This window comes from Theropithecus gelada, chromosome 7b (assembly GCF_003255815.1).
Source record: "Theropithecus gelada isolate Dixy chromosome 7b, Tgel_1.0, whole genome shotgun sequence".
Classification (NCBI taxonomy): Eukaryota; Metazoa; Chordata; class Mammalia; order Primates; family Cercopithecidae; genus Theropithecus; species Theropithecus gelada.
Genome location: NC_037675.1, coordinates 32,210,478 through 32,237,731, shown reverse-complemented (window position 1 = coordinate 32,237,731; position 27,254 = coordinate 32,210,478). Strand labels below are relative to the sequence as shown.

The following is a 27,254-nucleotide window of genomic DNA, read 5'->3' as shown; positions in this document are numbered from 1 at the left end:
CTACTAAAAATACAAAAATTAGCCAGGTGTGGTGGTGGTTGCCTGTAATCCCAGCTACTGGGGAGGCTAAGGCAAGAGAATTGCTTGAACCCAGGAGGCGGAGGTTGAAGTGAGCTGAGATCGTGCCACTGCACTGCAGCCTGGGCGACAGAGCGAGACTCCATCTCAAAGAAAAAAGGAAGAATAACAAAGAGCCAGCTGTGAAAAGAGTTGGGGGAAAAGGATTTTAGACAGATGGAACAGCACACACATTTTCTTTCTTTCTGTCTATCTATCTGTCTGTCTGTCTGTCTGTCTGTCTATCTATCTATCTATAACTATCTCTGTATTTTGAAAACCATGTGTTCAGGCCAGGTGTGGTGACTCACGCCTGTAATACCAGCACTTTAGGTGGCCAAGGTGGGCAGATCACCTGAGGTCTGGAGTTTGAGACCAGCCTGGCCAGTGTGCTGAAACCCAATCTCTACTAAAAAATACAAAAATAAATCTAGCCAGGGCCAGTGGCTTGTGCCTGTAGTCCCATCTCCTGGGGAGGCTGAGGCAGGAGAATTGCTGGAACCCAGGAGTCAGTGAGCTGAGATTGTGCCACTGCACTTCAGTGATGGAGCAAGACTCCATTTCAAAAAGAAAAACGAAAAACCATGAGTTCGTACAAGTATTTCTAGTTCTAATCTAACACCACAGGGCTCATGCTAGTTTTCTCTTTCTATATTTTCAATTCTCTTTTCCTTCAGTGAGAAACATGGCTCCCACTATCCTTAATATATTTATTTGATCAATTCTCCTGTATGTATCAATTGCCTATCACTGGGACATTCCATTGCACAAGTGTCCTGTTCATTTTGCTCATGCTGTAATATCCTATACCAGAATGATCTCTTCTTTCCAGATATGCTGCTCCTCAGTGCCAGTGCTGGACATAACTCTTATGTAGATGTGTGAGGGGTTATTCCAGTAGTCCAAACCAGACTTTGAAGTTGGCTTAGATTAGAGGTTTTTTATTTGATTTTAATTTAATTTAATTTAATTTTTGAGAAAGTCTCACTGTGTCGCCCGGGCTGAAGTACAGCGGTGTGATCTCGGCTCACTGCCCCCTCTGCCTCCACGGTTCAAGCAGTTCTCCTACCTCAGCCTCCCAAGGAGCTGGGACTATAGGCACAAGCCACTGCCCCTGGATAATTTGATTTTTTTGTGTTTTTTAGTAGAGACAAGGTTTCGCCACATTGGCCAGGCTGGTCTTGAACTCTGTAAGTCAAGTGATCAGCCCATCTTGGCCTCCCAAAGTGCTGGGATTACAGGCATGAGCCACTGCGCCCGGCCTGTTTTCGCCCAGGCTGGAGTGCAGTGGTGTGATCTTGGCTCACTGCAACCTCCACCTCGCAGGTTCAAGTTATTATCCTGCCTCGGCCTCCCAAGTAGCTGGGATTACAGGCATGTGCTACCACGTCTGGTTGATTTTTGTATTTTTAATAGAGATGGGGATTCGCATGTTGGCCAGGCTGGTCTCGAACTTGCCTCTAGTGATCCGCCCACCTTGGCCTCCCAAAGTGCTAGGATTATAGACATGAGCCACTGTGCCTGGCCCGTAGGATATATTTTGGAGGGCTTAATTGGTGGGATTTTTTTTTTTTTTTTGAGATGAAGTTTCACTCTTGTTGCTCAGGCTGGAGTGCAGTGGCGTGATGTTGGCTCACTGCAACCTCCGCCTCCTGGGTTCAGGCAATTCTCATGCCTCAGCCTCCTGAGTAGCTAGGATAATGGACACGTGCCACCACGCCCGGCTAATTTTTGTATCTTTAGTGGAGTTGGGGTTTCACCATGTTGGTCAGGCTAGTCACCTACTCCTGACCTCAGGTGATCCACCTGGCTCGGCCTCCCAAAGTGCTGGGATTACAAGTGTGAACCACCATGCCCGGCCTAATTGGTGGGATTTAACTGATGGGTTGGGTGTGTAATGTGAGGAAAATGGGAGGAAGTCAATAATGATTCTCAGCTTTTTGGCTTTCTGGATGGTTGACATTTACTATGATGGAGGTTTGGGAATAGAGGCACACATCAGGAATTTTGTTTTGAATATACTCATTTTAAGATGCCTGTGATATTTCTAAATGGAGATAGTGGTATTGAGTCAGTCTGGGGTGGAGAATATACTTAGGGAGTTTTTGTGCTATGTAGATGAGATTTATATTTGTGGTGTATGAACTAAGAGAATGGATGAAATCCGTTAAAGAGGTAATTAAAGAGATAACAAAGATGATGAGGGAATCTAGGAAGGAGGCTGGAGTGGAAAACCAGGGGAGTCATAAATCGAGGGAAAATTGAAGAAAATACTCATTCTAGACCGTGAAAGAAATGTAGCAGAATTATTAGGTATTGTGCTCATTTAAGGTTGGTGATCGTAAATTTATAGTGAGGTCAAATTTCCTGATAATGTGAATATTTTTTCTTTGTCAATCCCTGTTGACATAGATTCAGACCTAGGGAATGTGGGTGGTCATTCATTTAGCCAGAAATGGGGCAAGGGATTTGAGAGTTTTGCTCATAGAAGGTAGTCGAGTGCTTGTCCAATAACCACAAAGGTCAAGTTGAATTATCTTTTTTTTTAAACAGGGTCTCACTTTGTTGCCCAGGCTGGAGTGCACTGTATGATTATGGCTCACTGTAGTGTGGACCTCCCTGGTCTCATGTGATCCTCCTATCTCAGCCTCCTGGGTAGCTGGGACCTCAGGCGCGTGCCCCCACACCTGCTAAATTTTGTGTTTTTTGTAGAGACGAGGTTTTACTATGTTGGCCAGCATGGTCTTGAACTCCTGGGCTCAAGTGATCTGCCCACCTCAGCCTCCCAAAGTGCTGGGATTACAGGCATCAGCTACCATGCCTGGCCTCAAGTTGAATTATCTATCAACACAGGGTTTCTCTGAAATGATGCTATGAAATTCCCTAACAGTGGAAGCATCAGTTTTTTTTTGTTTTATTTTTTGTTTTTTGTTTTTTTTGAGACAGAGTCTCTCTTGCTCTGTCGCCCAGGCTGGAGTGCAGTGGCGCGATCTTGGCTCACTGCAAGCTCTGCCTCCCAAGTCTTGACTCAGTCTCCCGCGTAGCTAGGACTACAGGTGCCCGCCACCACGCCCAGCTAATTTTTTGTATTTTTAGTGGAGATGGGGTTTCACCGTGTTAGCCAGGATAGTCTCGATCTCCTGACCTCAAGATCCGTCTGCCTTGGCCTCCCAAAATGCTGGTATTACAGGCCTGAGCCACTGTGCCCAGCCAGAAGCATCAGTTTTTATATCTTACGTGTTTAAATTACAATGGCTATATTAAAGCAGAATATCCAGCCATGTATCTATTAGGAAATGACACTTGTTATTTGTTGTAGTTTCAATGTGAACTTTCAGGTAATACAATTCTCTCAACTATCTGTATTTTTTAGAATTAAGTAATTAATGTTGGCATTTTCTTCCCTGTGTGTTTGCTTGATTTATAGTTGGATTTTTGAGATTTTGTAATTGGCTTTTCAGTTGTGAATAAATACTATTAACCTATATGCATATGTGTGTATGTGTATATATATGTATATGTACACGTACATTTTTTAGGAGAATCTTACTCTGTTGCCCAGGCTGAAGTGCGTTGCGTGTGATCATGGCTCACTGCAGCCTTGAACTCCTGGGCTCAAGTGATCCTCTTGCCTCAGCCTCCCAAATAGCTGGTACTGCAGACATGTGCCACTATGCTGGCTAATTTTTTTTTGAGACAGGGTGTGTGGCTCACCCAGGCTAGAGTGCAGTGGCGTGATCTTGGCTCACTGCAACCTCTGCCTCTTAGAGTCGAGTCATCCTCCCACCTAAGCTTTTCAAGTAGCTGGGACCGCAGGTGCACGCCTCCCTGCCCGGCTAATTTTTGTATTTTTTGTAGTGATGGGGTCTTACTTTGTTGTCCAGCCTGGTCTTGAATTCTTAGGAGCTCAAGAGGTCCACCTGGCTTAGCCTCCCAAAGTGCTGGGATTACAGGTGTGAGCCACTGCACCCAGCTGCCTTATTTTTTAATCTTTTTTTAGAGACAGGGATCTCACTATCTTGCCTAGGCTGGCCTAGAAATCCTGGGCTCAAGTGATCATCCTGCCTCAGCCTTCTGAGTAGCTGGGATTACAGGAGTGAGTTACTGTGCACGACTTAACCTGTATTTTAATTGAGTACTTTTGTTAGGAATCTTCTAATAGTGTTTTAAAGTTTTTTTAAAGAAAAGTTTTTAGAATTATGTGTAAGATAATGATTACATCTATTTTCACTTGAATAATATGTCTTTATAACTACTTACAATTTTATTATTTTGGGCAAGGTGTGGTGGCTCACACCTGTAATCCCAGCACTTTAGGAGTCCGAGACGGGAAGATCGCTGGAGCCCAGGAGTTCAAGACTAGCCTGGGCAACATAGCAAGACCTTGTCTCTACAAAAAATAAAAACAATTAATTACTGGGTGTGGTGGTGCATGCCTGTGGTCCCAGCTACTTGGGAGGCTGATTTGGGAGGATTGCTTGAGTCTGGGAGGTCAAGGATACAGTGAGTCAAGATCGTGCCACTGCACTTTAGCTTGGGTGACAGAGTGGGACCCTGTCTTTAAAAAAAAAAAAAGAAAGAAAGAAAATTTACTATTTCAAGAATTCTTTTTTTTTTTTTTGTAATTTTTAGTAGAGACGGGGTTTCACCGTGTTAGCCAGGATGGTCTCGATCTCCTGACCTCGTGATCCGCCCGTCTCGGCCTCCCAAAGTGCTGGGATTACAGGCTTGAGCCACCGCGCCCGGCCTATTTCAAGAATTCTTATAAGTTTTCAGTTGAGTTGTGATGACAAAAAATTATTAGAATAGCTTTTGACTTAAAAGGCCCTCCACTGAGTTGAGCAGAATTTCTCTCCTCTGGAGACTGAATTATCTGAATTTGAGTTAACATTGTTTACTTCAGATAATTTTGACTAATCTTGAATTTCATGTGCTAAAATTTCTTATGTGTTGGAAATTTTATTTGCTGTGGTAGTCTATTATAAATTAATAAATAAACAAAGGGGAAATAATATACCCTTGAATTCATTACGAAAGAAAACTGTGTTGTTTATTTTTAAAACCTCATTTATGAGCAACTGAATTTATAACAGAATAAACTTTAGAGCAAATTTACCTGTTCCATTATGTAAGTATTGTTAGCATGAGAGATATCCAAGTACATTAACTTTCAAAAATTTGTTACTCATGTATACCTTTTTGGTAATACAGTTCACGTAAATACAGTGTAATTATATTTATGTATATTTTAAATAAAATATAATAAATTATGTATATATATTTTTAATGTATATGTTTTCACATACTGATTGCTAGAGGGTTACTGAGTTTTACATCAAATTTCTTGCTTTATTTTTAGGAATCTGATTTGGGATTTTTTTTTACCTTTCTTGTGTGTAAAGTAAATTTTAGTTAAGTTTTCATATTAAAGAGATAATTTTCAAGGATTTGGCTGTATTTGCCATAAATTAGTGGCCCTATTACAGGAAGTATCACGTAAATGCAAGGAGTCTGCCTAATCCAGCTGATTTCCTTTTGCATTGGCAATTAATGTATTCATAATAGTAACTTATAGTAATGTGAGTTTTTGTTTGTTTGTTTGATTTAATTATTATTTTTTGAGACAGAGTCTCACTCTGTTGCCCAGGCTGGAGTGCAGTGGCGTGATCTCGGCTCACTGCAAGCTCCACCTCCCAGGTTCATGCCATTCTCCTGCCTCAACCTCCCGAGTAACTGGGACTACAGGCACCTGCCACCACACCTGGCTAATTTTTTTGTGTTTTTAGTAGAGACGGGGTTTCACTGTGTTAGCCAGGATGGTCTTGATCTCCTGACCTCATGATAGGCCCACCTCTGCCTCCCAGAGTACTGGGATTATAGGCATGAGCCACCGTGCCCGGCCAGTAATGTGAGTTTTTATTAGCAAAACTCATAGAAAGAAAAACTCATTATCATATAACTAGTTTAATAGGAATGTTGGCTGGGCACAGTGGCTCATGCCTGTAATCCCAACACTTTGGGAGGCTGAGGTGGGCAGATTGCTTGAGCTCAGGAATTCGAGACCAGCCTGGGCAACATGGCAAAACCGCATCTCTACAAAAAATTTTTTAAAAACTAGCTGGGCATGTTGGCATACACCTGTGGTCCCAGCTACTTGGGAGGCTGAGGTAGGAGGAAGGTTGAGCCCAGAAGGTTGAGGCTACAGGAGCCTGATTACACCACTGCACTCCAGCCAGAGCGACAGAGCAATACCCTCTCTGGAAAAAAAAAAAAAGAAAAAGAGGCCGGGCGCAGTGGCTCACGTTTGTAACCCCAGCACTTTGGGAGGCCTAGATGGGTAGATCATTTGAGGTCAGAAGTTCTAGATCAGCCTGGCCAACATGGTGAAACCCCATTCTCTACTAAAAGTAGAAAAATTAGCTGGGCATGTGGTAGGCGCCTGTAGTTCCAGCTACTCAGGAGGTTGAGGCAGGAGAATTACTTTACCCCAGGAGGTGGAGGTTGCAGTGAGCCGAAATGGTGTCACTGCACTCCAGCCTGGGTAACAGAGCGAGACTGTCTCAAAAAAAAAAAAAAAAAGGAAAAAAGCCACCTTTGATTTTCCTTGAGACCTTGATATAAAAAAAACAGTGCATTTTACATATGAAGGAATATGCCCCAGATACCTTCTTACTGTTGAAAAAGTAACTCAACAGCTGAAAAAATGATTGTTTTGGCCAATAGCCAAAGGCACAACAGATATTTCTTAGGAACACGGTTGATCACAATTAAAATCTGAGACCCTATGAGGTTAGAGCTTTCTGGGTTTTTACCTTTTTTAAACTGGCACTGTGTTTTTTTTGTTTTTGTTTTTGTTTTTTTTTTTTGAGACAGAGTCTTGCTCTGTTGCCCAGGCTGGAGTGCATAGGTGCGATCATGGCTCACTGTAGCCTTGATCTCCTGGGTTCAAGTGAGCCTCCTGCCTCAGCCTCCCGAGTAGCCAGGACCACAGGTGCGCACTACCAGCCTGGCTAGCTTTTTGGTTTTTTGTAGAGATGAGGTCTACTTGGGATGCCCAGGCTGTTCTCGAACTCCTGGACCCAAGCACTCCTCCCATCTTGGCTTCCCAAAGTGTTGGGATTACAGAGTGATCCACTGCGCCCAGCCTAAACTGGCTCTTTAACTACACTTGTTCAGGAAATTCATCACATTTTAGGGAACACAACAGGAACTATTATTCCCCAAATTAACAAATACTGCATTCCCCCATGAAATGTATTAAGTTTATACTAAGCATTGCTCTTAAATTTTATTTTATTTTTTGATGTGCGGTTTTTACCCTGGGTAAGAAAAATGGATGAATAATTGTATTAATATAAAGCATATGGTAATTCTGTTCTTGTCATTTGATACTTGGACTATCAACTTCATCGTTTTATTCTTTATTCACAAACTAGTATTTTCTAAAGAAAACACATTACTCTTTTAGACCGTGTTTTTTCTTTAGTATTAACACTGTAACAGTCTCTTCTCATTTCTTCCGTCTACTACATATGCATATGTAGAGCATATGTATTACGCTCTAACAAGGCTTAAGATTCTGATATGCTAGGCCGTTTTGTGACCTTACCTGAGAACTATGGGACTAGCTCTTACAACCTAGCCTCAAGGCATTTAATTCCTGACTTAGAAATATTACAAATGACTACATGTCATAGGTTGCCACTGTTGCTGGCTAATAAAAAACACCTCTGGCTGGGTGGAGTGGCTCATGTCTGTAATCCCAGCACTTTGGGAGGTTGAGGCAGGCAGATCACTCGAGGCCAGGAGTTCAATACCAGCCTGGCCACCATGGTAAAACCCCATCTCTAGTAAAAATACAAAAATTAGCTGGGTGTGGTGGCATGCACCTGTAATTGTAGCTGTGCTGGAGGCTGAGGCACAAGAATTGCTTGAACGTGGGAGATGGAGGCTGCAGTGAGCCAAGATCATGCCATTGCACTCCAGTCTGGACAACAGAGCGAGACTGTCAAAAAAACAAACAAAAACCTGTGTTTAATCAATGATTACTTAGTCATTGCATGAAAGATGTCTTCTATAAATGTTTTATTTTTATGTATTTTTTTAATAGTGAGTCTTGCCATGTTGCCAGGCTGATCTTGAACTACCTCAGCCTCCCAAAGTGCTGAGACTGCAAGTGTGAGCCATCATACTGGCCCTAAAATTTTTTTGACAGTATTCTTTCCTCTGAACCCTTTAAGTTAAGAGTCATCTAAGCTGATATTGAACCATAGAGTTAGATGTACTTTAACATTCATACAGAGTTTTTTTTTTTTTTTTTTAAGATGGAGTTTTGCTCTTGTTGCCCAGGCTGAAGTGCAGTGGCGTGATCTCAGCTCACTGCAACCTCTGCCTCCCGGGTTCAAGCCATTCTCCTGCCTCAGCCTCCTGAATAGCTGGGATTACAGGTGCCCGCCACTATACCCAGCTAATTATTTTGTATTTTTAGTAGAGACGGGGTTTCATCATGTTGGCCAGGCTGGTCTTGCTGACCTCAGGTGATTCACCTGCCTCGGCCTCCCAAAGTGCAAAGATTACAGGCGTGAGCCACCAGGCCCAGCCTCATACAGATATTTCTTAAAGGCTACTAAAGGTATGGGAAATATTCATTTGCATACACTAAAAATGGGAGGATAAATTATTCCATTAAAATGTTGAGGATATTACCCTTTGTGTTATCTGTAGCTATAGTTCAGTCTGTCTAGAGAAATTAGAATAATGCATTTGATGTCACATAGCTGAGATTTCTACTAAATGTAAATTATGATCTTTTCATATTTTAAGTGTTGATAAAATATAGGGAGTATTACTGATATCTCAGAAATTCTGTTTTTGATGGAACTGTCTTGTACAGGTTTGTGTAATAAGCATTAGACTGTTAAAGAGAGAGGATGGGGACTAAAGTTTAGTTTAATATGCTAGACACTGAGCTGTTTTTAATGGGTATTATTTCATTTAATCTTCATAACCATATAAAAGTATTATTTTATTTATTTATTTATTTATTTATTTATTTATTTATTTAGAGACGTAGTCTCTCTCTGTCACCCAGATTGGAGTGCAATGGCACAATATCAGCTCACTTCAAACTCCCTGTCCCGGGCTCAAGTGATTTTCCTGCCTCAGCCTCCCAAGTAGCTGGGACTACAGGCAAGTGCCACCACGCCCAGCTAATTTTTGTATTTTTAGTAGAGATGGGGTTTTACCATGTTGGCCAGGCTGGTCTTGAACTCCTGACCTCAAGTGATCCACCCGCCTTGGCCTCCCAAAGTACAAGGATTACAGGCATGAGCCACTGTGCCTGGCCTAAAGTAGGTGTTATTTAGCTATTACTTGTGCTTTACAAGAAAGGAAACAGGCGCAGAAAAGTCACACAGTTGCTGTTCTTTTTTTTACCCCAGTCTTTTAGACCCCAAATCAGTGCTTCTTTCTGAAAAATATGAATTGAGCAGTGTTCTGGCCTTCTGGGACTTTTAAGTGAATAAGAAATAAAGGGATACATTAAATAGTATATGTGCTGCTTTTATGAAGTTTAAGGAACATGAAAGTACCACTTAAGTATTTGGGAGGTTAAGGAAGGTTTTATAGAGCAGTTCATGTTTGAGGTGAGTATTGAATTTTTTGTGTGTTATTTTTTTGAAATGGAGTTTGTTTTGCTCTTGTTGCCCAGACTGGAATACAGTGGCGTGGTCTCGGCTCACTGCAACCTCCATCTCCCAGGTTCAAGCGATTCTCCTGCCTCAGCCACCTGAGTAGCTGGGATTACAGGTGCCCGCCACCACACCCGGCTAATTTTTTGCATTTTTAGTAGAGATGGGGTTTCACCATGTTGGGCAGGCTGGTCTCCAACTCCTGACCTCAGGTGATCTGCCCGCCTCGGCCTCCCAAGGTGCTGGGATTATAGGCATGAGCCACCATGCCTGGCCGATTTTTTTTTTTTTTTTTTTTTAAACATGGTTTCAAGTTAATGCTGCTATTTTAAACCATTTACACCTTGGTATTTTCAACAGTGATGAAATTAGCGTGTATTACTATGGAAGCAAAAACAATGTGAGAAATATTACCTAATAAACATTCAGATGTGGTATTGAGCACAGTATGTTACATTATAACTTTTTATTTTCTGTTATTTTCTTAATATTTTGCTGTTAAGAATTTAATAACCCTAGATGTAATATGATTTCTTTCACTACAGATGTCCTCCTCGCACTTTCTTACCAGCCCTTTGCAAAATTTTTCTTGATGAAAGTGCTCCAGACAATGTATTAGAGGTGACAGCCCGTGCCATAACATACTACTTGGATGTATCTGCAGAATGTACCCGAAGGATTGTTGGGGTTGATGGAGCTATAAAAGCACTTTGTAATCGTTTGGTTGTAGTTGAACTTAACAACAGGACTAGCAGAGACTTAGCTGAACAATGTGTAAAGGTAAGTGTTATTTATTGGCTCATTACTTATTTTTCTCGGATCTCTCAGGGATGAGTATTGGCTCATTAAAATATCACTTAGAGACTGAAAAATATATTTACTAAAAAAAAAAATTCTTCCTATTTTCAGTCTTACTTTGTTGAGAGTAGTTGAGAACAGTGGAAATCAGAACCCTTGTGGTACCAAAGGAGGTCCCATAGGCTTGGGAAAAGAAATCTTATCTTAGAAGGAAAACTGTAGGTCATCGCTATGTTCTGTGCTGCTTCAGTGCACTTCAGTTCCTGGTAGTCTCTTAGAGATAGGTTATCCCTATTCTTACCCCAAATAATTTTGTATTATAGTAGTAACAATCACCACAACAGCCACCACCACCCACTAGTGCTAGGCATTATTCTGAGCACTTTAAGGTATTAACTCATTTAATCTTCACAGCGACTCTATACAGGATAGGTTGGTGCCAGGAATATTATCTTTTTTTTGTTTTTTTGAGACAGTCCCTATGTTGCCTAGGCTGGGATGCAGTGGCACAATGTCGGCTCACTGCAACCTCCGCCTCCCAGTTCTAGTGATTTTCCTGCCTCAGCTTCCCAAGTAGCTGGGACTACAGGTGCCCACCACCATGCCTAGCTAATTTGTTTTGTATTTTTGGTAGAGACGGGGTTTCACTATGTTGGCCAGGCTGATCTTGAACTCTTGACCTTGTGATGCCCCTGCCTTGGCCTCCCAAAGTGCTGGGATTATAGGCGTGAGCTACCACCCCCTGCTGAATATTATCATTTCTATGTTACAGATGAAAAAAATTCAAGTATACTGAGGTTAAGGAAAGTACTTGGGAGTAGTGAGCAGCAGAGCCAAGACTTAAAGTTTAGGAATTTGAAGATTAGGAAGTCTGGTTCTAGGGCCCAGGGATTTAACTATTTTGCTATATTCCCTGTAGCGTAAGCTGTTGTCTTTATGTAACTCTAAAACTTTGTGTAGTTCTAAAAGCATTAGTACTATATTTTACATTTAGTACTAAATTAATACATTTAGATTTTACATGATTTTATTTTATTTTATTTGAGGCAGTCTTGCTCTGTCTCCCAGGCTGAAGTGCAGTGGTGCAATCTCAGCTCACTGCAACCTCTGCTTCCTGGGTTCAAGCGATTCTCCTGCCTTAGCCTCCTGAGTAGGTGGGACTACAGGTGTGTGCCACCATGTCTGGCTAATTTTTTGTATTTTCAGTAGAGATAGGGTTTCACCATGTTGGCCAGGCTGGTCTCGAACTCCTGACCTCAGGTGATCTATCTGCCTTGGCCTCTAAAGTGTTGCTGGGATTACAGGCTTGAGTCACTGTGCCCAGCCCCTGATTATTATTATTATTATTATTTTATGATTTCTGCTTCATTCTTTTTATGATTCTTGCCGCTTTAGGTTAGCAATTCTCAAATTTTTTGTCTCAGGATCCCTTTACAAGTCTTAAATAATTGAGGATACCCAAAGAGCTTTTGTTTATATAGGTTTTGTCTGTTTATTTAGCATATTAGATACTGAAACTGATAAATTTAAAATATTTATCTTAAAGTAATTACATGTTATACATAATAGCTTTAATGAAAAATAACTTTTTTTTTTTTTTTTTGAGACAGAGTCTCGCTCTGTTGCCCAGGCTGGAGCGCAGTGGCACGATCTCGGCTCACTGCAAGCTCTGCCTCCTGGGTTCACGCCATTCTCCTGCCTCAGCCTCCCGAGTAGCTGGGACTACAGGCGCCGCCACCACGCCTGGCTAATTTTTTGTATTTTTAGTAGAGGCAGGGTTTCACCGTGTTAGCCAGGATGGTCTTGATCTCCTGACCTCGTGATCCACCCGTCTCGGCCTCCCAAAGTGCTGGGATTACAGGCGTGAGCCACCGCGCCCAGCCAAAAAATAACTTTTTAAAATAAACAAAGTTAGTGAGAAGACTGGAATTGTTAGGCATTTTTGCAAGTCTCTTAAGAACACTCTTTACAGTAGACAGCTGGATCTCCTATCTGCTTCTGCATTCAGTCTTTACATCTGTGATCCTATTTACTGTCTTTACAGTAGACAGCTGGATCTCCTATCTGCTTCTGCATTCAGTCTAGTACAATGTCACACCATGCTTAGCTTCTGGAAAATGTTACCCTAGACTCATGAGAATGAGAATGAAAAAGACAAATAGTGTTAGAGTATTATTACAAGCTTTTGCTAAATTACTTGTAGTTCTTTAGCTTGCGATACAGATTTCACTTTCTAAACCTGCACTGTCCAGTATGGTAGCCAAGTGAGTCTACTGAGCACTTCAAATGTGGCCACTCCAAATAGAGATGTGTTATAAAGTATACTTGCAGTTTTAAAGACTATACATAAAAGACTATAATATATATCAGTAATTTTCTATATTGATTTCATGTTGAAATGATGATGCCTGGATATATTGGGTTAAATAAAATATTATTATTATTATTATTATTTTTGAGATGGAGTTTCATTCTTGTTGCCCAGGCTGGAGTGCAGTAGCACGATCTTGGCTCACCACAACCTCCGCCTCCCAGATTCAAGTGATTCTCCTGCCTCAGCCTCCTGAGTAGCTGGGATTAGAGGCATGTGCCACCATGCCTGGCTAACTTTATATTTTTTAGTAGAGATGGGATTTTTTTCATGTTGGTCAGGCTGGTCTCAAACTCCCAACCTCAAGTGATCTGCCCGCCTTGGCCTCCCAAAGTGCTGGGATTATAGGCGTGAGCCGCTGCGCCTGGCTATTACTATTATTTTTTGAGACAGAGTCTCACTCTCTTGCTCAGGATGGGAGTGCAATGGTGTGATCATGGCTTACTGCAGCCTCGACCTCCTAGGCTCAAGTGATCCTCTAGCTTCAACCTCCTGAGTAGCTGGGACTATAGCACATGCCACTACTATGCCTGGCTAATTTTTGTATGTTTTGTAGACATCAGATTTTGCCATGTTGCCCAGGTTAGTCTTGAACTTCTGGGCTCAAGCGAACTGCCCACCTTGGCCTCCCAAAGTGCTGGGATCACAGATGTGAGCTACCACACCCATCTAAAATATATTATTAACATTAATTTCATTTGTTTCACTTTTCTGTTTTTAATGTGTCACTAATAAATTTGGAGAGTGCATTATTTCTGTGATTCTTGAAAATCAGGCTTGCATTCTTTCGTTACGTTTGTTTTACTATTATAGGTATTAGAACTGATATGTACTCGGGAGTCAGGAGCAGTCTTTGAGGCTGGTGGTTTGAATTGTGTGCTTACCTTCATTCGTGACAGTGGACATCTAGTTCATAAAGACACCTTGCACTCTGCCATGGCTGTGGTATCAAGACTCTGTGGCAAAATGGAGCCTCAGGATTCTTCTTTAGAAATTTGTGTAGAATCTCTGTCTAGTTTATTAAAACATGAAGATCATCAGGTAAATAAGTTGCTGTTATATACTTTCCATTTTCAGAAAGTGATTTTTATAGTGTCCCCTATTTATAATTATGATTAATTTGTACTTTTCACTTGATGAAATAGAGGTAATTCCATCTTCTTTCTCTCATCTCTCCATGTGGTAATCTCCATTTTGGGAATGAAACTTTTCAGATTATAGATGTGATATATGTTTATTCTTAAAATTTAAATACCATAAAAATATTTTTACAGCCGTACTTGTACTGAGTATAATTTTGTTGACTTGGTGCAGTTTTGTTGACCTGATTTTGTTGACTTAAGATAGATCTCATTTAAAGTAAATAAGACAGTATTTTTTATTTTTATTATTTTTTGTGAGACAGAGTCTTGCTCTGTCGCCCAGGGTGGAGTGCAGTGGCATGATCTTCACTCACTGCAACCTCTGCCTCCCGGGTTCAAGAGATTCTCCTGCCTCAGCCTCCTGAGTAGCTGGGATGACAGGCACCCACCGCCATGCCTGACCAATTTTTGTATTTTTAGTAGAGACAGGGTTTCACCATATTGGCCAGGCTGGTCTTGAACTCCTGACCTTGTGATCCGTCGGCCTCGGCCTCCCAAAGTGCTGAGATTACAGGCTTGAGCCACCGCGCCAGGCATAAGACAGTATTTATAATCTTATCTGTAAACCCTTACTGAATTAGCATACTTTGGAAAATAAAACTTGACTTTTAATGCCTTTTTATTGTTCAGATGTTATTTTCAGTTGATATAGATTATCATGACAAAAGTACACATAATAATAGTTAATATTTTTGAGCTTTTACTATCCATCTAGATTCTTTATATGTGTTACCTCATTTAAGCTAACACAATGAGATATAGGTACCATTAATATCCCCATTTTACAAACGAGGGAACTGAGGCCTTAAGCAGTTTAAGTAACTTCCTTGGATTATACAGTTAGCAGTATATGGAGTTATGATTCAAATCTAGGCAGATCACATGCTTAATCACTTTGCTACAGTTGCCTTTCTTGTAGTGTCAGTATTGAAATGATCATTACTAACCCTTTGTGGGTGAATTTTATCTGTGGGCATTTTCTTCCCATTGTTAGGTTTCAGATGGAGCTCTGCGATGCTTTGCATCACTGGCTGACCGATTTACCCGTCGTGGTGTTGACCCAGCTCCATTAGCCAAGCATGGATTAACTGAGGAGCTGTTATCGCGAATGGCTGCTGCTGGTGGTACTGTATCAGGACCATCATCAGCATGTAAACCAGGTCGCAGCACCACAGGAGCTCCTTCCACCACTGCAGATTCCAAATTGAGTAATCAGGTGTCAACAATTGTAAGTCTGCTCTCAACACTTTGCAGAGGCTCTCCGGTAGTAACACATGTAAGAATGTTTTTGAATCTTTGCTTTTTAATCTTCAGAAAAAGTGTTTTTATATAATGCTAATATATTAAACTTCTTTCTTCCCATTCTCTTTCTAGGATCTTTTGAGGTCGGAGCTTCCAGATTCAATTGAAAGTGCATTGCAGGGTGATGAAAGATGTGTGCTTGATACTATGCGTTTGGTTGACCTTCTCTTGGTGCTATTATTTGAAGGACGAAAAGCTTTGCCAAAGTCTAGTGCTGGATCTACAGGCAGAATCCCAGGACTCCGGAGATTAGATAGTTCTGGGGAGCGCTCACATCGGCAGCTGATAGATTGTATTCGAAGTAAAGATACCGATGCACTTATAGATGCAATTGACACAGGAGGTCAGAAAATATTTTTTTAAATACAAAAAGAAAGTTGTGAGATAAGCATATAGGCAGTTCCTAGATTTTGGACAGTACTCTTAGAAATCCACATAACAAAGTGGCACCCCTTCAATATTATTCTCCACTCTCCCTGTGTATAATTGTGTAATTATCAGCTTGGTTCATGGTGAAACCTGAATAAATGCTTGTTGAATGAGTAAAACTTCTATAAAGTTTGAAATTTCTGTTTTATTACCTGAAGGAGATCTTGTAAATTCTAAGGTTTTCTCAAGATTGATGGAAACTGATGTGAATGAATTATAATAATGCAGATTTTTTTGACTGCTGCATGAGGTGATCAGCAAATACAAATTCCTGAAAGATGCTTCTGGGTCATCAGATTTGTTCTTCTGTGTTCTTTGGATTATAGATGTGCATTAGCCGCTTTTAGCAACTACTGCCTTATTGTGTATTTAGTGTTTTCCTTTCTTATTTCATGTTTGTTTTTAAGACTTAAAGCCTTGTGAATCCTCAGTGGCTTAAAAATTTTCAAATATTTTTTCTTCTTGTTTTTGCAGTGGGGACAGAGTCTTGCTCTGTTGCACAGGCAGGAGTGTAGTGGTACAGTCTTGGCTCACTGATCCTCTGCCTCCTGGGCTTGAGCGATTCTCCTGTCTCAGCCTTCTGAGTAGCTGGGATTACAGGCATGTGCCACCACACCCGGCTTATTTTTGTATTTTCAGTAGGAACGGAGTTTCACCATGTTGGCCATGCTGGTCTTGAACTCCTGACCTCAAGTGATCCGCCCACCTCGGCCTCTCAGAGTGCTGGGATAACAGGTGTGAGCCACCGTGCCTGGCCTTAAATACTTTTTCTTAGCTGACCTCAGGTTTCTGATTATGTACTACTTTATAGTTGAACTAAATATTTAAAACACTCTCTTGGCTCTTTATTTAGATGATGACTAATGACAATCTTAAAATGGTTCAGTCTTTAGAAAAGTTTTATATTATTTTATTGACTTTAAAAATACATTTTCTTTTTTTCTTCAAAATTTCAGCCTTTGAAGTAAATTTTATGGATGATGTAGGTCAGACTCTATTAAACTGGGCCTCTGCTTTTGGAACTCAGGAAATGGTAAGCTAATAAATAAAAGCTAGTATTTAAATTAAAGATAGATATATTAATAAAAAGCAGCTTTATGATTCGTTATCATTTTACAGGTAGAATTTCTTTGTGAGAGAGGTGCAGATGTTAATAGAGGTCAAAGGTCATCATCATTACATTATGCTGCATGTTTTGGAAGACCTCAAGTAGCAAAGGTAAAGTCTAGGTTTTAAAATTACTAATTTTTAACATTTACATGGTTTAAAAATTAGAATGATATAAAACCTTTTATTTCCATGCCATCCCCATCCACTTCATTCCCCCTTACTCACTATAAGTGTTTCTTTTTAGTGTTTCCTAATGCAGATTCAATAAAAACATATATATATGTGTGTGTGTTTCCTCCTTTTCTTATACACTCACCTGTACTTTGTTTTTTTACTTAATAATATAAATTAGAAAAAAAGTTCTCATGTAGAGAACTTTTTTATATCTGTATGCATATCCTATACTACAAGTTTATTCAACTAGTCACCTAGTGTTGAACATGTGATTGTTTCTAATTTATTACTCTTGGCAATGAATAACTTTGCCTATATTTTCTGCTGTTTGTATTAATCAATAAAATGTCCCTTTTTAAAAAAATTTTTTTTAGACAGGGTTTTGCTCTGTCACCCAGGCTGGACTGCAGTGGCACAGTAGCAACTCACTGCAGCCTTGAATTCCTGGGTTCAAACGATCTGGTGCCTCAGCCTCCTGAGTGGCTGGGATTATAGGCGTGTGCCATCATGCCTGGCTAATTTTTGTACTTTTAGTAGAGACAGGGTTTTGCGGTGTTGACCAGCCTGGTCTCAAACTCCTAGCCTCAGGTGATCTGCCTGCCTTGGCCTTCCAAAGTGCTAGGATTATAGGGTTGAGCCACTGCATCCAGCCAGATATTCTGTTTGTACAAGAATCACTTGACTCAGACTAGCAAAGGATTTTTGAGAGTTATTTTTATAGTTAGAGAAATTGAGGTTCAAAGAGGTTAAATGAAAAGGTTTACATCAAATATATGAACTAGATGTCTACAGTCTGCCAATTGTGAAGTTATTTGGCATAGTACGAGTTAGTCCACTTCAGAGTTAGTCCACTCTGAAGTTGGGCATACCTGGATTTAAGTCTCAGCTTATGCACAAAAAAAGCTGTGTGACCTTGGACAATTTATTAAGTTTATCTGTAAAATAAGTATATATTCTTAGCAAGATTATTGTAAGAATTAGAAACAATATTGTATAGATTTACTGTAGTTACCAGCATATTGTAGGTGCTCAAATGGTAGCTGCTATTATTGTCATCTTTACACTACAACAAAATTTTCAATAACAGGTTAGTAGCTTTCTAGCCTGAGAACAGTGGCCTCTTCAAGCCTGAATTCTGTTTGTTTGAATTGGTTAGTTTTTAGAGAGAATGTTGCTTCTAAGGGTGACTAATACTAAGTAAACAAAGAGGTTTTAGAGTTTCCCTTTCAAGTGCTTTTAAAGTCAACCATTAACAAAAAAGTTTTTATTGAGCCATTGTGATTAAGTAGTTGGGGTATGAAATTATGAAAGGTTTAAGGTGTTAGTGGGTATAGATGGGTATATTGATGACTTTTATTTTTGAAACAGGGTCTTGCTCTGTCTCGCAGGCTGGAATGCAGTGGCACAATCATAGCTCATGTAACCTTGAATTCCTGGGCTCAAGTGATCCTCCTGCCTCAGCCTCCAGAGTCCCTAGAACTACAGGCGTGTGCCACCATACTGGCTAATTTTTATTTTTATTTTATGATTTATTTCTTTACTTATTCGTAGTGATGAGATCTCACCATGTTGCCTAGGCTGATCTTGAACTCCTGGCCTCCAGTGATCCTCCGATGTAGCCTCCCAAAGTGCTGGGATTACAGGTGTGAGCCACCACACCTGGTTGACTTTTTGGTCTAAAATTTAATTGGACTTAACTTGGTAATTGGCAGTATATAGGAGGCGATGTCGTTGATTGTCAGGTCATAAACTATAACAGTACCTGTCTTAAAGAAATTGGGAGGTGGGGTTTGATGGAGAAAGTGACACATTAAGATGGAACATACTTAATTTGAGAAGATGATAAATAACCAAGTACAATTAATTTGTAAGTTTTTCAAGATATGAATAGGCTGCTTTTTTGTTTTTTGAGATGGAATTTCGCTCTTGTTGCTCAGGCTGGAGTGCAATGGTGTGATCTCGGCTCACCTTAACATGTGCCTCCCGGGTTCAGGCGATTCTCCTGCCTCAGCCTCCCAAATAGCTGGGATTATAGGCATGTGCCACCATGCCCGGCTAATTTTGTAGTTTTAGTAGAGACGGGGTTTCTCCATGTTGGTCAGGCTGGTCTTGAACTTCAGTCCTCAGGTGACCCACCCGCATTGGCCTCCCAAAGTGCTGGGATTACAGAATAGGCTGCTTTTAAGGTACTAAGTGCAAAGGCAGAGATTTGGATTGCCACCTACTTGATTAAGTAATTCTGGAAAATCTTTCATTTACATAGTTGGATGTCAAAGAAATAAAGTATTGTTATATTCAAATTAAATGCTTTTCTTCTCTAGACTCTGTTACGACATGGTGCAAATCCAGATCTGAGAGATGAAGATGGGAAAACTCCATTAGATAAAGCTCGAGAAAGGGGTCATAGTGAAGTAGTAGCTATTCTTCAGTCTCCAGGTGAGTGCTACATTCTTTTCCTTTTAAGCCATCTGCTGTTATTTTTCATCTTTCACTTCCATAGCTTTCTGTAGACGCATTAACATTATATAAATGAACTATTCCTATGAAGTCAAATAATTATATATGTATATCCTTACATTTGATAAACCTTTAACAGCTTAATCTTCTGTGTTCTTTGAGACCATGACTGCCTGATTCCAGAATGACCAAAATCTGAAATTCAAGGAATATGAGAATGTCAGATAAAGAATACTTTGGTGGTGTTTAGGTAGGGTAGTTTGACAAAAGTTTTAAGTTTTCAGAGAGTTGAATCCAGAAGCTCTGTGAAATAATTTTTGGAACCAAGTGGAGTATCCAAAATTACCTCCTTAATTTGTTATTGAGCTCATTGAAGTTACTGATGCTCTTCAATATTGTAAGCATAATTGAAACCGTGTTCTAATTTCAGTTTATTTGTTAATTAAAGATAATTATTGTTTGAAGTTGGATATATCTTAAGGTTTTTTCCTTGAAAGCAAAAGTTTCCAAAAAAGTATTTCTTTAAAAAATATTTGTCTGCAGGTGATTGGATGTGTCCAGTTAATAAAGGAGATGATAAGAAAAAGAAAGATACAAACAAAGATGAAGAAGAATGTAATGAGCCCAAAGGAGATCCGGAAATGGCACCCATATACTTGAAAAGGTTATTGCCAGTGTTTGCACAAACATTTCAGCAAACTATGCTGCCTTCAATAAGGTAGTTATTCATACTATTTGTATGTGTTAGTCAAATTACACCAATTATATGGTTTTATCTGTCTCCCTTTTCCAGAAGGATTTGAGGTTTATTTTAATGTTAAAAAGGTGTGGTAAGAATAAAAATTAGATCAGAAGTGGGAAGTCCTATCTTTTCTTCTGACGATCTGAATGAAGAGGAGGGAGGTTTAGAAAAGATTCCTAGATTCTTAACAAATTTTTGGTAGGTATCTGAATATTAAATCTCTATTTGATAAGTATTGCAAACACTTACTGAGATTTTTGGAAGCCTGTTGGTAGGGGCAGTATGAGATGGCCACTGGAGGAGTTATACAGATAGATGAGACTTGGCTTTTGCTTACTCTTCCCCTTGTGGGCTAGTAAGGCTGTATGTGGGTAAAACACAGAGTGATAAGTGGTAGATTAAGCACATATTCAGGGTTCTCTGGGAATATAGATGATTTAACAACTAATTGGGCTGGACAGAATGGAGACAGTTTTATGCAGAGGTGAGATTTAAATTGTGGTTTAAAGGACACTTAGGAGTTTTCTAGGCAGACAGATTTGGAAGCATGGGTGAAGAAGAGTATGTGCAAATGCATGAAGGTATAAATCCATCCATCAGGAACTCCTTGTGGCTCTCCCTCTACAGTGCATCCATAGCTTGCTATTTCTTTTCATCTTTTGCTAGTCAGTACTCTGATCCAAACCTCAAAGACAGTGGTTTGATCACTGTAGTGGCCTCTTAATTAGTCATTCTGCTTTTTCTCTCTTGCTCCTTTACAATGTTTGTACATATTAGGCTGAATTATATCTGTAGATGTGTGTGTGTATATATATTTTTAATTAATTAATTTTTTGAGACAGGGTATCGCTGTCACCCGGGCTGGAGGGCAGTGGCTGGATCATGGCTCACTGCAGCCTCGACTTCCTGGGCTCCAGTGATTCTCCCACCTTAGCCTCCCGAATAGCTGGGACTACAAGTGTGCCACCGTACCCAGCTAATTTTTTGTACTTTTAGTATAGATGGGGATTCACCGTGTTGCCCAGGCTCGTCTCAAACTCCTGGGTTCAAGTGATTGCCCACCTCAGCCTCCCAAGTGCTGGGATTACAGACATGGGCCACTACACCTGACCATATATATTTTTAGAGACAAGTCTTGCTCTGTCACCCAAGCTGGAGTGCAGTGGCACAATTATAGCTTACTGTAACCTTGAACTCCTGTGCTTCAGCAGTTCCCTACCCCAGCCTCTCAAGTAGCTAGGACTACAGATGTATACCGCCTTGCCTGACTAATTCTTAAATTTTTTGTAGAGACGTGGTGTTGCTCTTTTGCCCAGGCTGGTCTTGAACTCCTAGCCTCAATTGATTTTTCTGCCTTGGCCTCCCAAAGTGTTGGGATTCTAAGTGTGAGCTTCTGCATTGCACCTGGCCCTGGCCTGAGAATTATGTACTTTTTTTTTTCTTAATTTTTTTAGAGACAAAGTCTTGCTGTCTTGTCTAGGCTGGAGTGCAGTGGCATAATCACAGCTTACTGCATATTTGAACTCCTGGGCTCAAGGAATCCTCCCACCTTAGCTTACTGAGTATCTAGGACTACAGGTGTGCACCACCACACCAGCTAATGTTTTTATTTTTTTGTGGAGATGAGGTCTGGCCATCTTGCCCAGGCTGGTCTTAACTCCAGGGCTCAAGCAATCCTCTGGCCTCAGCTTCCTGAAGTGCTGGAATTACAGGCATGAGCTACCGCACTTGGCTTGAGAATTATATATTTAAATCATAATTATATCACACTACTTTCTAGTTTGAACCCTTCATAGCTTCCAATTGGCTTTAACTAAAACTCAGCTTCTTAACCCTTAGGCTTGCAAGTTCTTAGATAATCCCAACCCAGCTCTCCACCTGAGTATTACCTAATATTTGGCCCATTACACTTATGCTAGTCTTCTTTCTATTTGTGGAACCCTCCAAGCACATCCTTGCCTTAGGGCTTTTGTACTTATTTGTCATCTGCTTGAGACTTTCTGTCCCCAGATCTTCTGAATGGGTGTTTGCTTCTTATCATTCAGATCTCAGTTCAAATGTTACATCAATTGAAGTCTGTCTCCCTGATTTAAATTTACCCTGTTACACTTTTTTTTTTTTTTTTTAAATTTGAGATGGAGTCTCGCTCTGTCACCCAGGCTGGAGTGCAGTGGCTGAATTTCAGCTCACCTCAAGCTCTGCCTCCCGGGTTTACGCCATTCTCCTGCCTGAGTCTCCCGAGTAGCTGGGACTACAGGCGCCCGCCACCACGCCTGGCTAGTTTTTTGTATTTTTTAGTAGAGACGGGGTTTCACCGTGTTCGCCAGGACGGTCTTGATCTCCTGACCTCGTGATCTGCCCGTTTCGGCCTCCCAAAGTGCTGGGATTACAGGCTTGAGCCACCACACCTGGCGCCTGTTACACTTTTTTTATCAATAATGTTTTACTGACTTTACAAAGCTTACGCTATCTTGGCTGGGTGCGGTGGCTAACGCCTGTTATCCCAGCACTTTGGGAGGCTGAGGCAGGTGGATCACTTGAGGCCAGGAGTTTGAAATCAGCCTGGCTAACATGGCAAAACCCGTCTCTATGAAAAATTAAAAAATTAACTGGGTGTGGTAGCGCTTTTCCATATTCCCAGCTACTCAGGAGGCTGAGGCAGGAGAATTGCTTGAACCCAGGAGGCAGAGGTTGCAGTGAGCTGAGATGGCGCCACTGCATTCCAACCTAGGCACCAGAGCAAGACTCCTTCTCAAAAAAAAAAAAAAAAAGGTTACACTATCTGAAATACTGCTTTTTGGGGGCTTTTGTTTGTTTTATTGTCTCTTTAAGGTAAGCACCATGAGAACTGGTGAGATTCAAGTACCTTATGTACTGCTGCATTCCTACAAAGGCAAGGAGGTATAGAATAGGGCCTGATCCTTAGGTCCTCAGTAGATACTTACTGAATGATTGAATGAGTGTGTTTTGTTAGCAGTTGCAAATATTTCAGTATTAATGGAGTACAGGATACATTTGGAAAGCTCAGAGAGTAACGTTAAGAAAGTAGAGAGGAGCTTTTTATAACCTGTGAAGGCTTTTGTAGGCCATGTGAAATGATCTTGGCTTACTGCAGCCTCTGCCTCCTGGGTTCAAGTGATTCTCCTGCCTCAGCCTCCCAAGGGTTTAACAGGGATTACAGGCATGCACCACCATGCCCAGCTAATTTTTGTAGTTTTAGTAGAGAAGGCATTTTGCCATGTTGGCCAGCGTGGTCTTGAACTCCTGACCTCAAGTGATCTGCCTGCCTCAGCCTCCTAAAGTACTGGGATGACAGGGGTGAGCCACCGCGCCCGGCCCTTTAGACATTTTTAAACAATGTTTTAGCTGCAGGGTCTCACTGTCGCACAGGCGGAGTATAGTGGAGTGCTCATAGCTTACTACAATATCAAACTCCTGGGCTCAAGGGATTTTCCCACCTCAGCCTCCCAAGCACCTGCGACTGCAGTTGTGCACCACTGCGCCAGCTAATTTTTTGGGGGAGGACAGGGTGGCTCACTCTGTCACCTAGGCTAGAAGGCTCACAATCTTGGCTCACTGCAGGCTCTGCCTCCCAGGCTCAAGCGATCCTGTCACCTCAGTCTCCCAAGTAGCTGAGACTACAGATGGAAGCCACCATGCCTGGCTAAACACCTGGCTAATTAAAAAAAGTTTTGTTTGTAGAGATGAAGTCTTGCTGTGTTGCCCAGACTAGTCTCAAACTCCTAGGCTCAAGCAATCTTCCCATGTCAGCCTCCCAAAATGTTGGGTTTACAGGCATGAGCCACCGTGTGTGGTCTGGTTTTCTTTTCTTTCTTTCCTTCTTTTTATTTTTTATTTTTTATTTTTTTTGTGACAGCATCTTACCCTGCTGCTCAGCCTGGAGTGCGGTGGTATGATCTTAGCTCACTGCAGCCTCAGCCTCCTGGGCTCAAGCAATTCTCCAGCCTCCCAAGGAGCTGATACTACAGGCGAGCACCACCACACCCGGCTGATTTTTTTTTTTTTTAATGTAAACAGGGTCTCACTATGTTGCCCAGACTGGTTTTGAACTCTTGAGCTCTAGTGATCCTCCCAAAGTGCTAAGATTAACAGGTGTGAGCCACTGCGACTGGCCCAATTTTTTTTTTTAAACAATTTGAGAGAAAAAAGTAGACTTGGTGGGATATAGTGGGAAGTTGTTCTTGGGTGAAAACATTAAATAATCTAAAGACATAAATTCTTCTAAAATTAATTTGTAGGTTATGCAGTTCTAAAGGAAATAACTACAGAATTTGTTTTAGAACTTGACAGATCCCAAAGTTCATCTGGAAGAATAAATAGGTGAGATTATTAAAGAAAAATCTGAAAAGTTAGTGTAACCCTTTAGCAATGAAACCTTTATGATAACTAGCAGAATAGTGTGTAAATCAATGGAATAAAATAGTCCCCCCAATATAACCAGTTATATATAGGTATTGAACGTATTATAATGAATGTTTCTCAGATCATTCACGGGAGGGAGTACTATTTACTGAGTGGTACTGGAATATCTGCTTTGTAGTTTGATTTTAAAAATCACCCAAATCTTTTATCTTATATTTTAAATCTAAACAAATTCTAAGACTTAAAAACTAAAGTATTAGGAAAAGAAAAAGATAAGATACTTTTTTTTCCCTGTCCTCCAAAACTTTTTTTTTTGAGACAATCTTGCTCTGTCACTTAGGCTGGAGTGCAGTGGCATGATCTTGGCTCACTGCACCCTCCGACTCCCAGGTTCAAGCAATTCTCGTGCCTCAGCCTCCCAAGGAGCTTGGAATTAAGGACATGCACCACCATGCCCAGCTAATTTTTGTATTTTTTTAGTAGAGATGGGGTTTCACCATGTTGGCCAGGCTGGTCTTGAACTCCTGGCCTCATGTGATCTACCCTCCTCGGCCTCCCAAACTGTTGGAATTACAGGCGTGAGCCCCTCCGGAACCTCTGAGCAAAGGAAAATATACTTGAATGTTTATCAGACCTTGATAGGAAGAACGGCTTTTTGTTTGTTTTTTTGAGACAGAGTCCTGCTCTGTTGCCCAGGCTGGAGTGCAGTGGCGCCATCTCGGCTCATGGCAACCTCTGCCTCCTGAGTAGCTGGGATCACAGGCACACACCACCATGCCTGGCTAATTTTTTTGTGTTTTTAGTAGAGATGGGGTTTTGCCATGTCGGCCAGTCTGGTCTTGAACTCCTGATCTCGTGATCTGCCCACTTTGGCCTCCCAAAATGCTGGGATTACAGGTGTGAGCCACCATACCCAGCCTGGCTTTTTCTTTTTTCTTTTCTTTTTTTTTGAGACAGGGTGTTGCTGTCACCCAGACTGGAGTGCAATAATGTGATCATGGCTCACTGCAACCTTGAATTCCATGGCACAGTGTATCCTCTTGCCTCAGCCTCTTGAGTAGCTAGAACTGCAGGCACACACCACCAGGTCCAACTAATTTTTATTTTTAGAGACAGCCTTGCTTTGCTGCCCAGGCTGGTCTTGAACTCCTAGGCTTAAGCAGTTCCCCTGGCTTGACCTCCCAAACTGTGGGATTATAGGCGTGAGCCACTATGCCTGGCTTACTTTAGAAACTTATTTGCATTAGCCAAATATGTCCTTTTAAATTTATTTTATGTAAAAAGCATAAAACTACTACATACCAGAAACAATATTAACTGCAGCCACAGATGTCCCAGAATAGAAACTTTTAATCTAAATAAATTTGCCAGCAGGTGGGTACTTGTTAGCAAATATGACAAAGGGATACTGTCTTTATTATATAAAGGGCATATACAAATTGATCGTAAAAATTTCAGAGCCATTTGAGTAAAGTAGCCAATGAAATTAAGGCACAGTGTTCAAGAAGAAACAGCAAAAAATTAATATAGAAAAATATATTTCCTAGCTGGGCATGTTAGCTCATGCATGTAATCCCAGCACTTTGGGAGGCTGAGGTGGGAGGATTGCTTGAGTCCAGGAGTTTGAGACCAGCGTGGGCAGCATAGTGAAACCCTGTCTCTATAAAACACACAAAAATTAGCTGAGTATGGTGTTGCATGCCTGTAGTCCTAGCTACTTGGGAGGCTGAGGTGGGAGGATTGCTTGAGTCTGGGCAGTCAAGGCTGCAGTGAGCCAAGATTGTGCTGCTGCACTCCAGTCTAGGTGACAAAGTGAGATGCTGTCTCAAAAAAAAAAAAAAAAAAATTTCCTTACTAGTAAAAAGCAAAACGTTTTAGAGATAAGTAAAATTTGGTATCATTTTTACCTATTCGACAATTAAGAAACTTAAATATTAGAAATTTTTTTAAGTAAAGAGGAGTATTGTAGATACTCATATTTAGTGATAATTTAAGGTGTTAACAGCCTTTTTTGAATCAGTTTGCCAATACGAATGCAGTACTCATACACATTCAATACTTAATGAAAGTGTTTAGGCTCTTAGATCTGAGAATCCCTCTGTATTGAAGGAATGTGAAGAAACTATTTCCACAAAAATAAATAGTGCTATTTTAAATAGAAAAGACTGTAAACTACATGTTCAAAATTTATATAATAGTGTTAAACAGAAAAATTTTATGTTGTAAGTATTATGTATCATCTGCTGATTAAGAGATAGAATTTGAATACAGGCTCTGTAATGTATTAGCTTGGTGATCTTGGTAGACTGATCTGTCTCTCAATATCTTCACTTGTAAATTCGAGATAGTAAAACCCACCTCATAGATTTTGTTGTGTGGATTAAATTAATTATGTTTTTAAAGTGCATAAAAAGATTCCTACTCATAATGCCTCAGTATGTGAGAGAGATAAATAATATATAAACATTCTAATGCATTGTTAATTGAAATAAGTAATGATATAAAACTAATACTTAAATTCTGGTATTTACAATGGAATATAAATAAAAACTGGGGCCAGTAATAAAAACTGGGGCCAGGCACAGTGACTCATGCCTATA

General features: G+C 40.6%; 1 protein-coding gene across 4 annotated transcripts in view; it reads left to right on the top strand.

The window, feature by feature from the left end:
• The window catches only part of HECTD1 (HECT domain E3 ubiquitin protein ligase 1), a 110,825-nt gene that overhangs the window by 20,693 nt on the left and 62,878 nt on the right, over nt 1-27,254 (top strand). For all 4 annotated transcript variants that reach the window (XM_025391531.1, XM_025391534.1, XM_025391532.1 and 1 more), the window contains 8 exons: nt 10,292-10,526; nt 13,729-13,956; nt 15,052-15,333; nt 15,432-15,702; nt 16,745-16,821; nt 16,908-17,006; nt 19,394-19,508; nt 20,073-20,247. In XM_025391531.1, coding sequence (XP_025247316.1) covers nt 10,292-10,526; nt 13,729-13,956; nt 15,052-15,333; nt 15,432-15,702; nt 16,745-16,821; nt 16,908-17,006; nt 19,394-19,508; nt 20,073-20,247 — 1,482 coding nt within the window. The remainder of the gene's footprint in view (nt 1-10,291; nt 10,527-13,728; nt 13,957-15,051; nt 15,334-15,431; nt 15,703-16,744; nt 16,822-16,907; nt 17,007-19,393; nt 19,509-20,072; nt 20,248-27,254) is intronic.